The sequence below is a fragment of the Linepithema humile genome, chromosome 8, assembly GCF_040581485.1.
Source record: "Linepithema humile isolate Giens D197 chromosome 8, Lhum_UNIL_v1.0, whole genome shotgun sequence".
Taxonomy (NCBI): domain Eukaryota; kingdom Metazoa; phylum Arthropoda; class Insecta; order Hymenoptera; family Formicidae; genus Linepithema; species Linepithema humile.
The window spans coordinates 5,525,442-5,543,453 of NC_090135.1; the positions used below are offsets into that span (position 1 = coordinate 5,525,442).

General features: G+C 28.2%; 2 protein-coding genes and 1 long non-coding RNA gene across 4 annotated transcripts; all 3 read left to right on the forward strand.

The window, feature by feature from the left end:
* Positions 1-653: 653 nt before the first annotated feature.
* Positions 654-4,031, forward strand: LOC137001545 (uncharacterized). Its single transcript, XR_010891524.1, has 3 exons — positions 654-1,515; positions 1,586-1,962; positions 2,416-4,031. It is a non-coding gene; the product is annotated as an uncharacterized lncRNA (long non-coding RNA).
* Positions 4,032-4,934: 903 nt separating this feature from the next.
* Positions 4,935-10,882, forward strand: LOC137001364 (RE1-silencing transcription factor A-like). Its single transcript, XM_067360065.1, has 10 exons — positions 4,935-7,816; positions 7,902-8,172; positions 8,275-8,493; positions 8,605-8,685; positions 8,770-8,847; positions 9,356-9,448; positions 9,678-9,719; positions 9,794-9,943; positions 10,372-10,540; positions 10,636-10,882. The coding sequence occupies exons 2-9, from the start codon at positions 7,902-7,904 to the stop codon at positions 10,425-10,427; spliced, it is 990 nt and encodes a 329-aa protein (XP_067216166.1). The 5' UTR covers positions 4,935-7,816; the 3' UTR covers positions 10,428-10,540; positions 10,636-10,882.
* A 151-nt stretch (positions 10,883-11,033) lies between these two features.
* LOC105668603 (THAP domain-containing protein 1-like) lies at positions 11,034-16,845 on the forward strand. 2 transcript variants are annotated; one of them, XM_067360067.1, is made up of 6 exons: positions 11,034-12,187; positions 12,258-13,883; positions 14,215-14,380; positions 14,614-14,790; positions 14,982-15,243; positions 15,888-16,845. In XM_067360067.1, exons 2-6 carry the CDS (start codon positions 13,711-13,713, stop codon positions 15,935-15,937), a joined length of 828 nt encoding a protein of 275 aa, XP_067216168.1. In that variant the 5' UTR covers positions 11,034-12,187; positions 12,258-13,710; the 3' UTR covers positions 15,938-16,845. The 2 variants fall into 2 exon arrangements, with proteins under 2 accessions (XP_067216168.1, XP_067216167.1); XM_067360066.1 differs by lacking the exon at positions 15,888-16,845 and adding an exon at positions 15,380-15,877.
* Positions 16,846-18,012: the final 1,167 nt, after the last annotated feature.

Sequence of the window (18,012 nt, forward strand, 5' to 3'; positions counted from 1 at the left end):
TAAACATATTGGAGTGTCTTTTTTGGTATTTCACCCGACCTTATCATTTATGAATATTATATTATATTCATAACATTTAAATTCATCAACCAATTAAAAGGTGACTGCTGTCCGTCAGCGTTCTCACATGCGCGAGAATTTAATACATAGAGTTTCTTGTTATATATTTGATCCAAGTCTGATGTTAGCAGTCTAGTATACATTATAAATGTCAATGATCAGGTCGGTGTACCGTTCTAGCAAATCTGGTTCTAGGTTCTAGTGTAGCGTTCAGTGCACTTACCGATTGTTATACTATAATGTTCATATTCTCGTGTGATAGCGTCCAATTAAAAAGACAAATATGTCTCTCTTAGACATTTTTCCGGACGAAATATTGCTAATAATTTTCAATTTATGTGATGTATATACTTTACTACAACTCAGAAGTGTATGCAAAAAATTTAATGTAATATCAAGAGAGGTCTTAGATAAAAAAAGTAACCATTTGCTTGTTACGAATCAGATGTCGGAAAAATTTCGTGAACGGTAAGTTAAATATAACTTAATTCTTATTTGTATTTCTATTTATTCTAGAATTTTATTGGTAACACGTAATCTATCGAACAGATTTTTCATAATTTTTGCTTTATAGTATTGTTCCTGCTCTGTCTTAAAATCACATGCTCGCTAATGATTCTCAATACTATATTTCTCCAAGTAACGACTTTTGCCAGCATATGTATTTTCGACAGTTCTTCTATCTGTCTTTGCCGCGGATTATTTACATCACATCTCCATTCTCTCATACATGCCCATCAGCAATAATATGCTTCCTTTTTCATTTTTCAATCAATCAATTTCTATCAGAAATTTATACATTATAACTGTCGACGTTACAATCTTCTCTGTACTTTTGCACAAAATAAATCGATAAAATCACACTCTTAATCTTCATTAAAGCAATTATTAAAATAAAAGTGTTCTCAGATAACAAAAATATTTCTTTTTCAAATAAAGTACAATATATGTTGATAAATCTTTTTCATGCATATAAACGTTAAGTCATAGCTTTTGTCATATTTTTAATTGTGCAAAACTTGATTTAACTTTTTAAGCATGTTTTTTTAAAATACATTTTAATATTTACATATTATCAGTACATAAAATATTCACGATTTTACACAAGATCACATTAAAGAACGTACGTCTTACTTTCTTTTACAGATGTAAACCACTATTATTTTCGTATAATTCTAAATTTTTTATGCATTACAACTGGAAAAATGAAATAGCTTATAGGCCTCTCATATATAAATTAGTTATAAATTCTACAGAAAATATGAGAGCCATGAGAATAAAGGAAAGATGCCTAAAAATGACCAAAAATGCAATTTGGTTTTATTACAACAAGACTCTTTCAGTTTGTAATCGAGCAGAGGACGGTAGCATTACGCGAAACATGATTCATGGAACTTGTAACTGTCAATTTTCAAGCATTGCTTATTGCAATGATATAACTATAAGCGGCCACGTGTAAATATTTATTTATAAATTTTGTTTTATGTTCATTTCTTTTTTTTATTTTTCACAAAAATTCTTGCAGAGATGGTAGTATTCGGCACTGGAGAATTGAATCACGGAATAACATTAATTATCTCCAACATTTAAAAGCACATTCCAATGTATATGGTGAACACGTTTCGAACATAGAAGCAACAACGCAACATATTATATCAAGTTCTTCAAATTTAATAAGAGTAAGATTGAAAATTTTTAATTATGCTATGTTAATGTAGTATGTAAAAAGTTCGTTTTTGTTTAGATACAGAAAAATACACTTGACGATGATGGTTCTGCGGAAGAAAACGAAACAATTTATAGCGGTAAGAAATTGATTTAGTCAATTTCATTAGACCCTACAGAAACAAAAGTAGCTGCTAGTGCAGAAGGATCGCTTCTAATTTATGATATTAATAAAAAGTAAGCTATGTTTCAATTAATTAATCGATTTCTACAAATGTTCGATTAAACGTTGACTATGTTTATACAAACACTATTATATAATCCAATTTAGTATTTTTAATTCGTAATTATAGCTAAATAGGTTATATAACATACTGGTGAGAGCCATAAAGGAGCGGTGGTTGTCCACTGCGGAGAAGAAAGATTTACATTAGACGAGAAAATCTGTTTGATGTCTGTCTTTTTTATAATATCTCCCATCATAATGGTGGTAAATGTGGAAAGATCACAGACGTCTGCTATTGCATTTCTTTGGCCGCAAACTACATATTAGTTCTTACGCGAAAGGCTCACTCCAGTGTATTATATAGCCCGATGACAAAATAGGAGTTTAGTCTGCTTTCTCTAGTCTTCTAGATTTTCATGTATGTTTGGAACAATATGCAATAAATTAATGTAAAGCTATTTTAGTTATCAGGTAATGGAAGACTGTATAGATGGTAATACTGTTTCCCAACTACTATGGGAAGATCCTTACGCTATTCTCATGCTGTATAAACGTCAAATAAAAAAAATGGATATAAGGTAATAAATGTTATTGTCGACATTAATTGGTTATTCAATTTAGTTATATTTGTTTCTGTGATTTTAGAACATTAAAATTTGTACGTACATGGAATGCTTCAATGCTAAACAAAAATCATGGATTATGTAGTTTCTCTTCAGATAATTTTTATACTATTATGTCAGGGACGGATATTGGTACAGTAATTTTATGGGATCAAAGATTAAGTGATTGCATTCAAGTTTGTATTACTTTTAAAATTTATGTATCTTGTAATGACCTTGATTAGTAACCTATTATTAACTGTCTTAAAAATTTTCAGACCTATAATATATATTGTATAAATCATACTTCTCTCAACCCTGTATTTTCTGTGCAATTTGATAGCACCTATATGTATGCTATTACACTACTAGAAGGTGTGTTTGAATTTAATTTTAAGAGAGAAGACTATTATAATCGCACTAAAAAAAAGAAGTAGTATTTTAGCAATTTAATTTAAATAAAAAAAGTTTAATAATTTTTCTTCTGTTTTCTTCTATATACTTTGATTGTTTACATAAATTATATACTTAATGTCATGAAATAGAAAATAAATATTAAATAATTTTATGTAATATGTTTGCTTCAAAAGTTCATATTTCTCAAGACATAATATTAGTGTGTGAAATCTATTAGTCCAAATTAAAAAAAAGATTTATAATGTTTTGCGCTGGTAATTAATTCATAGATAAGCATGTCCAATCCGCCCAAAAAATAACGTCAAAAATATTTATAAAATTAATTTAAAATAATGCAATAAACTTGTTTGTTTTAAAAAATTATTATGAAGACTACGTGTTACGCTCGTTATTTCTACATTTGGAAACAACAATTAACGTGCTATGCGCGTTATTCTCGCGTAAGAGATAAAAACAATATTTATAGTCGTACGTAGAGAATTTAAAATTTCAAATATTATAAAAATCACGCATGTTTGAAAAAAAATTTTTTTAAGAACAAATTGCTATAAAGTAATGATTGTACGTATGACGATAAAACATACTGTCAAAATTAATGTAATAAAAATTTTAAATTAATTAGACCAAAATTGACTGGAATATGTTGCACATTAATTTAATAAACATAATTTTGAAAAAAACGCGATTAAAATTTTAAGGCCGGTTATTACCGACTTTCTGGTAGACTTTAGAAACAAACATCATTAAATATCAGTAACTGGTGCATCAATAAATATCAGTAATTTGTTGATAATATTCACATACAAATTAAATTATTATTACCAAGAAATAATTTTACTTGTTATTCCAACCATCGAGTAAGGATTACTAATATTTATTTTAAGTAACCAAAAGGCAAAGTCGATCAAAAACTTGAAAAAATCGACCCTTAATCAAAAATTGTCAAACCAAACTTAACATTAAAAAGATATGTAAAGATATTAAATATTCTCCAAAGATCCTTAAGAATTGCAACATTACTGTATAACTGCGTAAACATTGCTAAATAAATACAATTCACACACAGTAATTATTTTATACATTTTAGTTTTTACCTTAAAAGTTGTATTTTTGCATTTTTAATTTTTTATTTCTTAATAGTATAAGTATAAATAAATAAATATATACTATATATATATATATATATATATATATATATATTTATTTATTATAATAAAAATAAATTATATTTTTATAATCTTGTGATTTAAATTATATTATATTCATAACATTTAGATTCATCAATCAATTAAAAGGTAACTGTTATCCATCAGCGTTTTGACATGCGCGAAAATTTAATACGTAGAGTTTTTTCTTATATATTTGACGCCAGTCTGGTATTAGCAGCCTACAGTATAGATGTCAGTGATCAGGCCCCTCGCTCTAGCAACTCTGATTCGAGGTTCTAGTGTTCAGTGCCACACCGATTGTCATACTGTAGTGTTCATATTCTCGTGTGATAACATCCAATTAAAAAGACAAATATGTCTCTCCTAGACATTTTACCGGACGAAATATTGCTAATAATTTTCAATTGTTGTGATGTATATACTTTACTACAGCTCAGAAGTATATGCAAAAAATTTGATGTAATATCAAGACAGGTCTTAGATAAAAAAAGTAACCATTTGCTTGTTACGAATCAGATGTCAGAAAAATTTCGTGAACGGTAAGTTAAATATAACTTAATTCTTATTTGTATTTCTATTTATTTTAGAATTTTATTAGTAACACGTAATCTATCAAACAGATTTTTTATAATTTTTGCTTTATAGTATTGTTCCTGCTCTTAAAATCACATGCTCGCTAATGATTCTCAATACTATATTTCTTCAAGTAACGACTTTTGCCAGCATATGTATTTTCGACAGTTCTTCTATCTGTCTCTGCCGCGGATTATTTACATCACATCTCCATTCTCTCATACATGCCCTGGTAGAAAGTGCCACGCTAGATCCTGATGTCTAGCTAGCTCCTATCTTGACTGTCATGTTGTATCCCTATTTAATATAATAAATTTAGTTTTGAAGTGGCGCGAATCAGCGTCAAGCTATTTCTAACGAGGTGCTAGAAATATACTATGTTAATAATGTCTAATTAGAAGTAGTCTGGCGCTAGTTTTTTCCAGACTACTTCTAGTCAGGGCTATTCAAGGCTGGGAAAAGATCATTTCTGACATGAAATATGACATTTCTGGCATAAAATATGACATTCGGAATTAGTTAGGCTAGGAATCGAGAGATTTATGTACTGCAGTCTGCAAATATATCTAAATAATCTAGACGTTTTAAAATGGATAAAAATTTGAAATTATTCTCTGCGAGATACAGAGCTTCCAAATATAGAAATACTTTAAAATTGAAAAGACACATTAAACAAATTAGTATTAATAGGCAAAACAAAAAATTGAGGAGCGGCGTGGAATCAAAAATAAAAGAGCATTGTGGCAATTCCAATGATTTAAGAAAAGAACCTGTATTTGACACCCAAGAATCTATTTCAGTTTCTGAAAATAAAATTAATAATCAAGACACTAATAGTGATGATTCTAGTGAGTGTAACAACGATGAGATATATGAAGAAAACGAAGATAATGATGTTAATGATCCTGAGACTCACGTAGAAACTGAACCCACTGATGCAGACAAAGAAAAAAAATTAAGAGCATGGGCTTTAGAATGTCAAGTTCCGCAATCAACTTTAGATAAGTTGTTAAATATTTTTCGGACTAGGTTAATGCCTTCATTGCCAAAATCCGCAAAAACCTTTTTGCAGACAAATACTGCAACATACAAAATAATTACAATGACAGATTCTGACGGCACTGAGGGACAATTTACTTACTTTGGTATTAAACAAGGCCTACAGTCTTGTGTAAATAACGATATACATAACAGCAATACTTTAAATTTAATTATTAATATCGATGGCATAAAACTATTTAAATCTAGTGCAAAAGTTGTATGACCTATACTCGTAAAAGTTTACTTTGAACCTGACGTTTATTCTCCATTTGTCACAGCATTATACTCAGGAAATCATAAACCGAAGGATGTAGAAGAATTTTTATGTCAATTTATTTTAGAAATTAACGATCTTAAGCATAGTGGCATAGATATTAACGGTAAACAATATGAAGTAAAAATCAAATGTTTTGTATGTGATACACCGGCTCGATCATTCTTGAAAGGTATAAAAGGACACAATGCTAAATATGGCTGTGAACGGTGTACAATTGAAGGAATAAAAATTAATAATACAATGACATATACATAACCAAAGATAATTGTGAAAAACGAACTGACGAAACTTTCAAAAATTTCAACGATATCGAACATCACACAATTGTTTCTCCGCTTGTATTAATACAGCCATCATTGAATATGATAGATCAATTTATTCTCGACTCAATGCATCTTTGTTTTTTAGGAGTCATGAAAAAAATATTGGATGCGTTGATGTCTAATGATTTAAATGTTAAATTAAGTCAAGAGCAGAGAAGCGAATTATGCAAGAAAATGGAAATTATAAAACACCAGCAGCCAATCGAGTTTGACCGAAAAATTAGACCTGTATCGTGCCATTTAAATTATAAAGTAACTGATTATAGATTTATTTTATTATTCGGCGGGCCAATTCTATTTAAAGATATTCTTGATAAAAATATGTACAAGCATTTTCTTCTTTTACATGTAGCATGTCGAATGTTATGTTCAAAAAATGCTTTAAACTATGTCGATTACGCCAGAGATCTGTTGCAAAAGTTCATTTTAATATCAAAAGAACTGTATGGTCCAGAATTTGTGATAATGAACGTACACAGCCTTCAACATATACCAGACGACGTACAGAATATGCAATGTAACTTAAATTACATAACTGCGTTTCCGTTTGAAATTTTTTTAGGAAAAATAAAAAACACATTACGTTCACCACACAATGTTGCTCCTCAATTAGCTCGAAGAATGCACGAAAAAAAATTATGTCTTAATGAAAAACCGTCTCTCCCTTCAATAGAAATTCTACAACAGACTAATGGAGAAATAAAAAAATTAAAATATAAACAAATAACCATTACAACAAAATCACCCGACAATACTGTTATTTTAAACAATAAAAATATTTGTCGTATAAAAAAAATATATGTCACAGATGGTATTTTTAAAGCAAACGTCGACATTATGAAAGTAAAGGATTTCGTGTACACATATCCGTGTAATTCTGCAAATGTAGATATTTATGAATTAAATCCTAAACCAGCATCAACAGACAAATCAATTTTAATTAATACAATTTCAACAAAATTAATGATTTTAAAACCAAATAAAGAAAATACAAAAGTCTTTGCTTTGGAACTTTTGCATTAATATAAAAGCGAATATTTAAGTTTACAATTGGCTTAGTGTGATGTGGTGCGGTGATAAGTGCAGTGTGCAAAACATGAAAATATGGATTCAAATAGAAAGGTTTATAACAATGTAGTGTGGTTGGCAGTGATAGTCGTGTAGAAGCTTGCAATTTCCAAACTTTTGCACTCTAAGCCACTACACAAAGCAAATGCTTTGTGTATACCGCAGGCTAACGTCTGCAGAATTCGAACTGAAGAAAATAGTGTCTATCTAATGTCAAAATAGACGGTGTCAATATTCATGTGTGAATGTCGACAATGTTGTCATAGAAACGCTACCAAGGCTCGAGAAACAAAAAACGTTGCAGAAAACACGAGCACGAACAAGATGGCAGGACTACTGAACGAAAAGTATTTACAAGATTGAACATTGCTATTGATAAAAATCGAATTTTCACAGTAAGTGATATTGTAACATAGCCAGTGACATAATTTTTCTACAGGTTGCTGGGTATATTTAAATTTGTTTATCTTATATTTATAGATGTCTGACACTAGTGATAGTGACGACGAAAGTCGTCCATACGTGATCGTCCAATTCGTGACAAGAGGAAGAAAAGGGTCCATAAAACAACTGGACATTGTGCCAAGAAATTGGCTCGACTGGAACGCGAAGACAAAAAAAATAAAATGTAAATTTCTTCCGCCACCATACACTGAGAGAGATTCCGAACTGTTACATAACATTGTAAAGAATTTAGACACTGCACCAACATCATGGCCGGAGTACACCGTGGAAATTAAAGCACATGGAAGTATGAATTTATGTAATTTTACTATTAATTATATAAGAAGTTAATACTGTAAAATATTACCAAATTTTTATTATTGTTATTATTGTAATAAACTTATTACAGAAACGTATGCCGATGCTCTGCTTAGATTACAATTATTAAATGACAAGGAATTTGCTTTTACAAGTAATTCAAATGAAGATCAAAATGAAAAATCAAAGAAAGTAGAAAATTCAATTCGCAAAAAAAAACTTTTAAAAAATGAAGAACAGATAAACGAACTATTCAATTCTGTCACGACAGTGGAAGAATTTCTTCACGAGGATCGTCTTCCAAACGAATGTATTTGTAAAATGTGTATTTAAAGCATAATTAATAGGATGAGATGTATTAATAATCTATTTTTATATTCAATAATAATTTATAATTATTAATTATTTTTAACATTTTCAGCTTTTAAAATATTAAAAAAGACTGGCGAAAAATCATATGCAGAAAAAATTGGTTCTTCCAAATTATCTAGCTCATCTAAATGTACTTTGTGATTGTCTAAGTTTAATAATTAATGTATCTATTTAAATTTTTACCGCATATAATTACATTTTCTTATTTTTTTAGGCGAAAATTTATCAAAAAAACTTGAGAAAAAGAATAAATGCACGGACGAATCTGCAATATGTGATACCTTATTCGAAGGTAACTTTATTTGAATGCATATGTATCATATAATTCAATTATGTATGTTACTTTTTTATTATTGCCACTACATTTACATCAATTGCTCTACATAACTATATATTATTATATTTTTATACATTACAATCCACAACGCCTGCAACATAATTAAAAATTTTTTATAATTTTATACAACATAATTTAACATTCATTTTGGTATAAAAATCATTTGATGTTGATGAATATAGTAATTCTTCCTGCTCAGTCTATTTGTTTAAGAATAATATTTTAAAATTGATTATATTGCATAATTAGTTAAATAATATATTTAATTTTCTTTACTATACGTATTATTTTAATTGTTGTAATATACAGATGAGAAATCTAATGAAGTTTGTAAAAAATGCTAGTAATTCTCAAATTAATTCACTTGAACAAACATCATTTTTCTGTGTTTACATTCGTAATTAAATACTTTGCATCATTTATTATAATTTTACACATTATTATTTTTATAATTATTTTCCAGATGAGTGTATGTCACAGCAAACCAACGACAAAAATTACACTGCAATGAAAAATGATTCTTATGAAGAATCTAGTAAAGATAAACATGACAAAGGTAATTTATAAAATTTCTTATTTATATTCGTTTACATTCAGATTAGATTTGTTCACAACATTAAATGTTGATATTCTTAATTATCTTGAATTACAGAAGTAAATGGCAAATGAGAAATCGTATAATTATAAATAATAAAATACGTTTCAATGATTTCATAATGATGAAATGTTTCTTTATAGAATACATTATTTACGAATTCTTTAATTTTATGGTGTATTTTTTTCAGATGAAAAATTCTATGACTTGGACTTGTTTTCAAATAATTTAGGTATGGTATTTTTAGATAAACTTATACTATATATTTCTTGACTAATTTTTACTAGAAGTTTGTATATTTTTCAGATCAACAGTGCCAGGAGGAAAATGTCTTACTGTTTGAAAATGAAATACCCGTCATATCAACTATTCCGAATATTTTAACAAACCAGCTAAACGAGGGTTCCGCTGATGTTATACAACAGTTGAAATCTGCGATTGAAATAAATGATACAAGTTAGTTGAAATTATAAACGCAATCGAAATTTTCCACACACACACACACACATATATATATATATATATATATATATATATATATATATAATTTTTTATGTATATATGTTTCGAAATTTTTTAAAATAAATTTTTATTTACAAAAATAAATTTGCTACTTTCAAAAGTAGAAAATATCGCATTTGATATAAAAAAAATAAAAAGTGTTCTGATTAATCAAACGGCTGCTTGTAATTTAACACAAAATTAAAAATGGAAAATTTTTGTTCTGAATTTGTAAGTGCTTCTGGTATAAGTATAATAAATCTGGTATAAGTATAATTAAAATGTGTGTAGTATGTGTGCGTGTGTGTGTGTATGTAAAATATAATAACAGTTCTTTGATAGTGTTTTGCATAGTCTAACAATTTCTATGTTTATATTTTCAGTGTGCTTATTTACGTCAGTACATCGATGTAGATCAAACATTATCGAAAAACATTAGCAACAAATTAAAAATAATTATGTCAAGAGAGATTGCATTAAAATACACGGCAATTAAAGAGATAAATGGGAAAAAAGTTTTCAAAAGAACTCGTCTGTATCAGTATATTGAAGGTAAAATAACTATATTATTTAATTATTATCAGTAAGTAACTGAACTCATACCGTGTATGTGCATAATTTATTATTTCTATTTACAATTATTTCAGACATATATATCGGATTAAATATAAAGGGAGAATATATTAAAGAATCCCACATTTTGAAGACAATCAGCAATACTTTGTCGAATGCAAAAGACTGGGAGGGACACCGAAAGGATCGAATTAAAAACCAAACTCTAAACGCCTAATAACTGTCTTTTCAAGTTGTTAATTTTTTAAAATTATTCTTAAATTATTCCTTAATTGTATTTCTCATTTTATCATCCATATAGAATAAAAAGTTCACACAATAGTTGAAACAATTTTGTTCAATGTTTTAACATATTAATACTTTCATATAACTTCCATATTTAAATGTCCAGATTAACAGTGCTTAAAAAATTTATGTTAATATAATTTTGGATATAAAACATTGAGTTTCTATTGAATATCATTTTCTGTGAACATTTAGATCTTTTCCGAACATTGCAACGTCAAATTCTATACGGACATGTGTATGTAAAAATATTAAGAGAGAATTATCGAAAATTAAATATTTTATATTTTGTTATATATATTTTTAATGAAAAATATTAAATTTTATTTTTAACGTCTGGATGTCGATTATAAAAATAAGAACTGCGTGAGAACTAGCTATCGCCACATCATGGCTAGATAGTACAACATCAGAACTACCGTGCGCCACACCACGGCTAGATAGCACTACACTAGAGCTAGCTAACGCCTGACTAGTCGATTAAATCGGGTATTAAACTGGAAGAATGTGATGATTTTATGTCTGGCGCTAGTCTGCATGCCATACTAGCTCCTTATCAGGCAGTGGGGCAAGTAAGTTAGCGCCAGCCTAGCACCATGGTGATTTTTCTACCAGGGTGCCCATCAGCAATAATATGCTTCCTTTTTCATTTTTCAATCAATAGCTATAAGAAATTTATACGTTATATCTGTCGATGTTATAGTCTTCTCTGTACTTTTGCACAAAATCAATCGATAAAATCTCACTCTTAGTCTTCATAAAAGCAGTTATTAATAGAAACGTGTTCTCAGATAACAAAAATATTTTTTTTTCAAATAAAGTACAATATATGTTGATAAATCTTTTACATACATATTAACGTTAAGTCATAGCTTTTTGTCGCATTTTTAATTTTGCAAAACTTGATTTAATTGTTTAAGCATTTCATTTTAAAATACATTTTAATATTTACATATTATCAGTACGTAAAATATTCACGATTTTACATAAAATTACAATGAAAAATGTACGTCTTATTTTCTTTTACAGATGTCAACCACTATTATCTTCGTATGATTCTAAATTTATTACGCATTACAACTGGAAAAATAAAATATATCAAAGAAATGACATATCTGCAATAAAAACAATTTTCAAAAAAGATAAGAGAGCCAACAGAATGAAGGAAAAATGCCTAAAAATGACTAAAAATACTATTTGGTTTTATTACAACAAGACTCTTTCAGCTTTTAATCGTGCAGAGGACGACGGTAACGTTACAGGAGACAAAATTATTGGAACTTGTAACAGTGAATTTTCAAGCATTGCTCATTGCAATGATATAATTATAAGCGGCCACGTGTAAATATTTATTTATAAATTTTGTTTTATGTTTATTTCTTTTTTTTATTTTTTACAAAAATTCTTGCAGAGATGGCAGTATTCGGCACTGGAGAATTGAATTATGGAATGACATTAATTATATTCAACAATTAAAAGCACATTCCAATGTATATGATGATTACGTTTAGAAGTAACAACGCAACATATTATATCAAGTTCTTCAAATTTAATAAAGGTATGATTAAAAAATCTGTAATTATGCTATGTTAATGTACTATGTAAAAAGTCCGTGTTTGTTTAGATACAGAAAAATACACTTGAAGATGATGGTTTTGCGGAAGAAAATAAAACAATTTATAAAGGCAAGAAATTGATTCAGTCAATTTCATTAGACCCTACAGAAACAAAAATTGCTGCTAGTGCAGAAGGATCACTTCTAATTTATGATATTAATAAAAAGTAAGTTATGTTTCAATTAATTAATCGATTTTTACAACTGTACAATTAAAGGTTGACTATGTTTGTACAGACACTATTATATGATTTTAATTTGTAATTATAACTTAATGAGTTATATAACATACTGGTGTGAACTTTAAAGGAGTGGTGGTGGCCACTGTGAAAAAGAGAGGGCGGTATTAGAGAAAATTTGTCTGATGTCTGTCTTCGTTTTTATAATATCTCCCATCATAACGGTAGTAAATGTGGAAAGAAAACGGATACTCTACTATTGCAATCCTTTGGCCGCAAGCTACATATTAGTTCGTACAGAACGACTCACTCCAGTATATTATATAGCCCGATGACAGGAGAGGAGTTTGTTCTCCTTTCTCCAGTCTTGTAGGTTTTTATGTATATGGAGAATAATATGCAATAAACTAATGTAAAGCTATTTTAGTTGTATGGTAACGGATGAATGCATAAGTGATGATACTTGTTCCCAACTACTATGGCAAGATACTCACACTATTCTCATGCTATATAAACGTCAGATTAGAAAAATGGATACAAGGTAATAAATCTTATTGTCGACATTAATTGGCCATTCAATTTAGTTATATTTTAGTTATATTTGTTACTGTGATTTTAGAGAATCAAAATTTGTACGTACATGGAATTCTCCATTCCAAGGCAAAAATTATGAATTGCGTTGTTTCTCTTCAGATAATTTATATAGTTTTATGACAGGGACGGGTATTGGTTCAGTAATTCTATGGGATCAAAGATCAAGTAATCGCATTAAAGTTTGTATTACTTTTAAATTTTATGTATTTTGCAATGATCTTTATTAGTAACTTATTATTAACTGTTTTAAAAATTTTCAGACGTATGGTGTATATGGTATACATGGTATGTATGTTTCTATCAACACTGTACTTTCTGTGAAATTTGATAGCACTCATATGTATGTTACCATGGACGTACTAATATCTGGACGGAGCGTTACGGCGCGGGGGGTGAAGACTTTAGGGAAGGGAGGGGTCGCCATATTGGTTTGCGACACTAGTGCTGCTTTCTAGTGGTAGAATAAAAAGACGTTCATGTTTACACGTATTAAATTTTGGATTGTGTGGCAGTTAAATAAAATATTTGCGGTATTATTAAAAATTGGAAAAATGCCACTTTGTGCAGCCATCGGTTGCCGCAATAAAAGCTACCGAAAAAGTAGAGAACAAATTAATGTTGAAGAAAATCTTGAAATAACATTTCACAAGTAAGTATTACATTATAACCTAAAAATTAAATTTGCTTTTAATAAAATAAGATTTTTTAGCAGTTAAAGTTATAAAAATTTAATGTAAAAGTTAATCCCCTCTTAATGTAAAAGTTTTTGCTGCTTATTTATTGTAGTTGCTTGCTTGTTTTATATATTATATATACCTATATTAATACTAAAAGACATAATTTTAATATTTGATATGTTGCATAATGTAATTTTATATATTTACATCTCATAACATTTTTCAATTATATTTTTCTTAACACTAAATTAAATTTATATGAAATGTATATTTGTGTAACATTAAATTGATGTATTTTACTAGATTTCCAAAAGAAAAAACTAAAAAATTAGCTTGGGCTGAAGCGATGGGCCTTCGTGTGGAATATTTACCTAAATCTGCATATTTATGCTCATTGCATTTTTTAGAAGCTGATTTTGATCGTACTTCTGTTACATGTACAAGATTAAGAGAGTTTGCGATTCCACATGTAAGTATAATTTTATTTACAATTTTATTATGCTTTAATTTTATTGTTTGAAATCTTTGAGTTTTATAAATTTAAATGCATGCATATCTTCTTAAATATTTCAATTACAAATTCGTCTGTTGAATATTGTGTTATTCTGAATATTTTTTTTTAGTATAAAATTAATTGCATTTCACTATAATTGCACATTTAATATAATTGCATCAATATAATTTTGAATATTACATTCACAGTCAAGTACTTTACATGATAAAATTGAAGATCATGAAACTAATAAAAATAATGAAGCAATGGAAAGCGAATTGCCAGTGGAAATGTCATTTGAAACAACTGAAAATAATGAAGCAATTGAAAGCGAATTGCCAATGGAAATGTCATTTGGAACATCTGTTGTCAATGATGAATTGGCAGTAAGTATATTTCAGTTACACACTCCACGTATATGTAACAAATAATTATTATGAAATTGTGTTTGTTATAATTTTGATTTTTGTATCTCTTTTGTATCTCTTTGACATTTATATAAAAAATGTTGTAAAGTGTTTTTATTTCTCGTGCACTATATAATGAATAACATTTTTAATTTTATATATAATTACAGTTGGAGTCGGAATCAGAAATTCAAACATGTCACATGGAAGAATGTGAAAGAGATACCAAAGAATTAGAGGACACACCAAGAAAAAAATTATTGCGTAAAACATTAGTCAACCAAAGAAAGTTTTATCAACGACAAGTACGAACATTAAAGCAAAAAAACAAGCGTCAAGAAGAACGAATCACAAAGTTAAATACAATATTAAAGGAGTTAAAACAAAAAAGTTTATTAACAGATGAACATGCAGATTTATTAAAAACAATTCGTAAGTGTGAAATACCATTATTTAAGCGTGTAATAGCAAAAAGTAATGCATCTATTAATAAGAAAAAGCATCTTTCTAAAGAGTATTCGCCTGAAATTAAAAAATTTGCATTAACTTTACATTATTACTCACCTAGAGCATATAATTATGTACGCAAACATTTTAATGCATGTCTGCCACACCCAAAATCTATAAGTAAGTGGTATAAATCGATCAATGGAAATCCCGGTTTTATGGAAGAAGCATTAAACAATATTTCTGAACGAGTAAAAGCTACAAATTATCCACTTTTTGGTACCTTAATTTTTGATGAAATGTTAATTAGACAACATATTGAATATGATGGTGAAAAATTTTGTGGCTATGTAGATTTTGGGGATGAAATTATAAGTGATAATACCAACATTGCTAAAGATGCTTTGGTTTTTCTTTTTGTTTGTATGAATGCTGCATGGAAAGTACCTGTCGGCTACTTTTTAATTAATGGAATAACGGCAGATCAGAAAAGTAGTCTGATTAACTGTTGCATCAGCTTGTTGCATGATACTGGTGTGAGAGTTGTTGGGTTGACTTTTGATGGTGCTAATACTAATTTAAGTACTGTAAAAAAATTGCAATGTAATTTAACACCAAGTTGTTTACAGACTTGGTTTCCTCATCCGGTTACGAAGGAAAAAATATTTATTTTTCCTAATCCATGTCACATGATAAAGCTAATTCGTAATATGTTTGGAGATTGTAAGATTATTTTAAATGGCTCCAAACAGCTTATCAAATGGCAGTACATTATACTCTAAATAATCTACAAAATAAAGAAGGTCTCCATCTAGACAATAAGTTAAGATCAGCACATATTGAATATAAAAAACAAAAAATGAAAGTTCGTTTTGCTACTCAGTTATTTAGCAAATCTGTAGCTGATGCACTTGAAGTTTGTAAAGAATACTTACGTCTTCCACAATTTCAGGATTGTTCAGCAACAATAGAATTTTTATCTATATTTAATGATTTATTTGACATATTTAACTCCAAAAATATGAGGCAATTTAATTATAAGCAACCTATTAATCGTTTAAATTATACAAAAATAATGAATAAAATAGAAGAATGTAAGACTTACATTTTAAATTTACGGCTTCAAGATGAGATTCGAGTTATTGATTCTGCAAGAAAAACTGGTTTTCTTGGATTTTTGATATGTATCGAAAGTTTAAAAGAGTTATATAACGAACTTTGTGATAAAACCAACAATTTAAATTATATTCCAACATACAAAATAAGTCAAGATCATATAGAATTGTTTTTTGGTTGCATTAGATCCAGAGGAGGTTACAATAATAATCCCACAGCTCGCCAGTTTAAGGCAGCTATGAAACAATTATTAATTCATTCTGAAATTAGCAGTTCGGGTAATGGTAATTGTATACCTCTTGAAAATATTGAAATTTTGCACGTGACTTCCTCACAAAATAGTGAGCATATAATTAACAATTCAACTCCATTGATTGATAATCTGCAACTAAATTATAATGTGTCTCCAGACATAAACGATCATGACTACTTTTCAGACATTCGTACAATCACTGAATTTTCAAGAATTTTCTTCAAGAATTATTGTATATATTGCCGGTTTTGTAGTACGACACTTAAAAAAATCATTGTATTGTGAGGAATGCGTTTATGCACTAACATCAGGTGAAAAAAATGTAAATTCTATTTTAGTACAAGTAAAAAGTCGTAATAATTTACAATATCCATCATCTAATGTGACAAAAATTTGTCATGAAGCAGAAAGAGTCATACGTTTTGCTTTAGCAGAAAGTGGAGGAAAATTTATGAAAAATAAATTTTCGAAAGCTTATCTTGTAAATTGCGTTCTTGTAAAATTCACAGAATCGAATAATTTGTTTCTAAACTTAAAAGAACATTCATACGATCAAAATCCTTTGGAAAATCATATAATACATTTAATCAAAGCAATTGCCTGTAAATATATAAAAATTAGACTTTATCATATTGGCAAACAAGCTATGGATAACGTAAGAAGTGAAAGACACTTTCGCAATAAATTAACACTGTTTCAGGGACAATAGCATTTTAAATTTACAAAAACATTCGATTTTGTTAATTTAAAAAAAATGTGCTACTTTATTTATAAAGATCTAAGAATTACAGTATACGTTTATATTTTATTATATGTTTATATTTTTATTATATGTGTATATTTTTATATCTGCATACTATACAAATATTATATAAGAATAAATATTGGAACTGTTCTATATCTAAAAAATATTATTTTAAATTATAAGACACCATGCTCTTTTTTTCTTCAAACCATGAACTTTTTTCCTCTAATTCAATAATATATAAGACAAATGTTTTTATTCAGAAAATGTTTTTACATAAAATGATATATTTACATTTGATTATATTTATATGTATTTACATTTAACCAACTAATGCAGTAATGTTAAACTACAGTTCAATTTATTGATTATTTTTTGTGTTCATTAAAATTCTATTAAAAATATATACTAATTTAATATAATAATTAGACACCACACACACATACATACACACATATTAAATATTAAACAAAAATAAAAATTATATATAAACAGAATATATGTAAAAAATATTGTATTTAATCAATTAATTTTCGTATAAATCCTATTCTCATATATTGGAAATAAAAGTAATATATTTCAAATAGGGCGCTAAAATGTCGCCAACCAATATGGCCGATCCCCCGCCCCACTGATATCA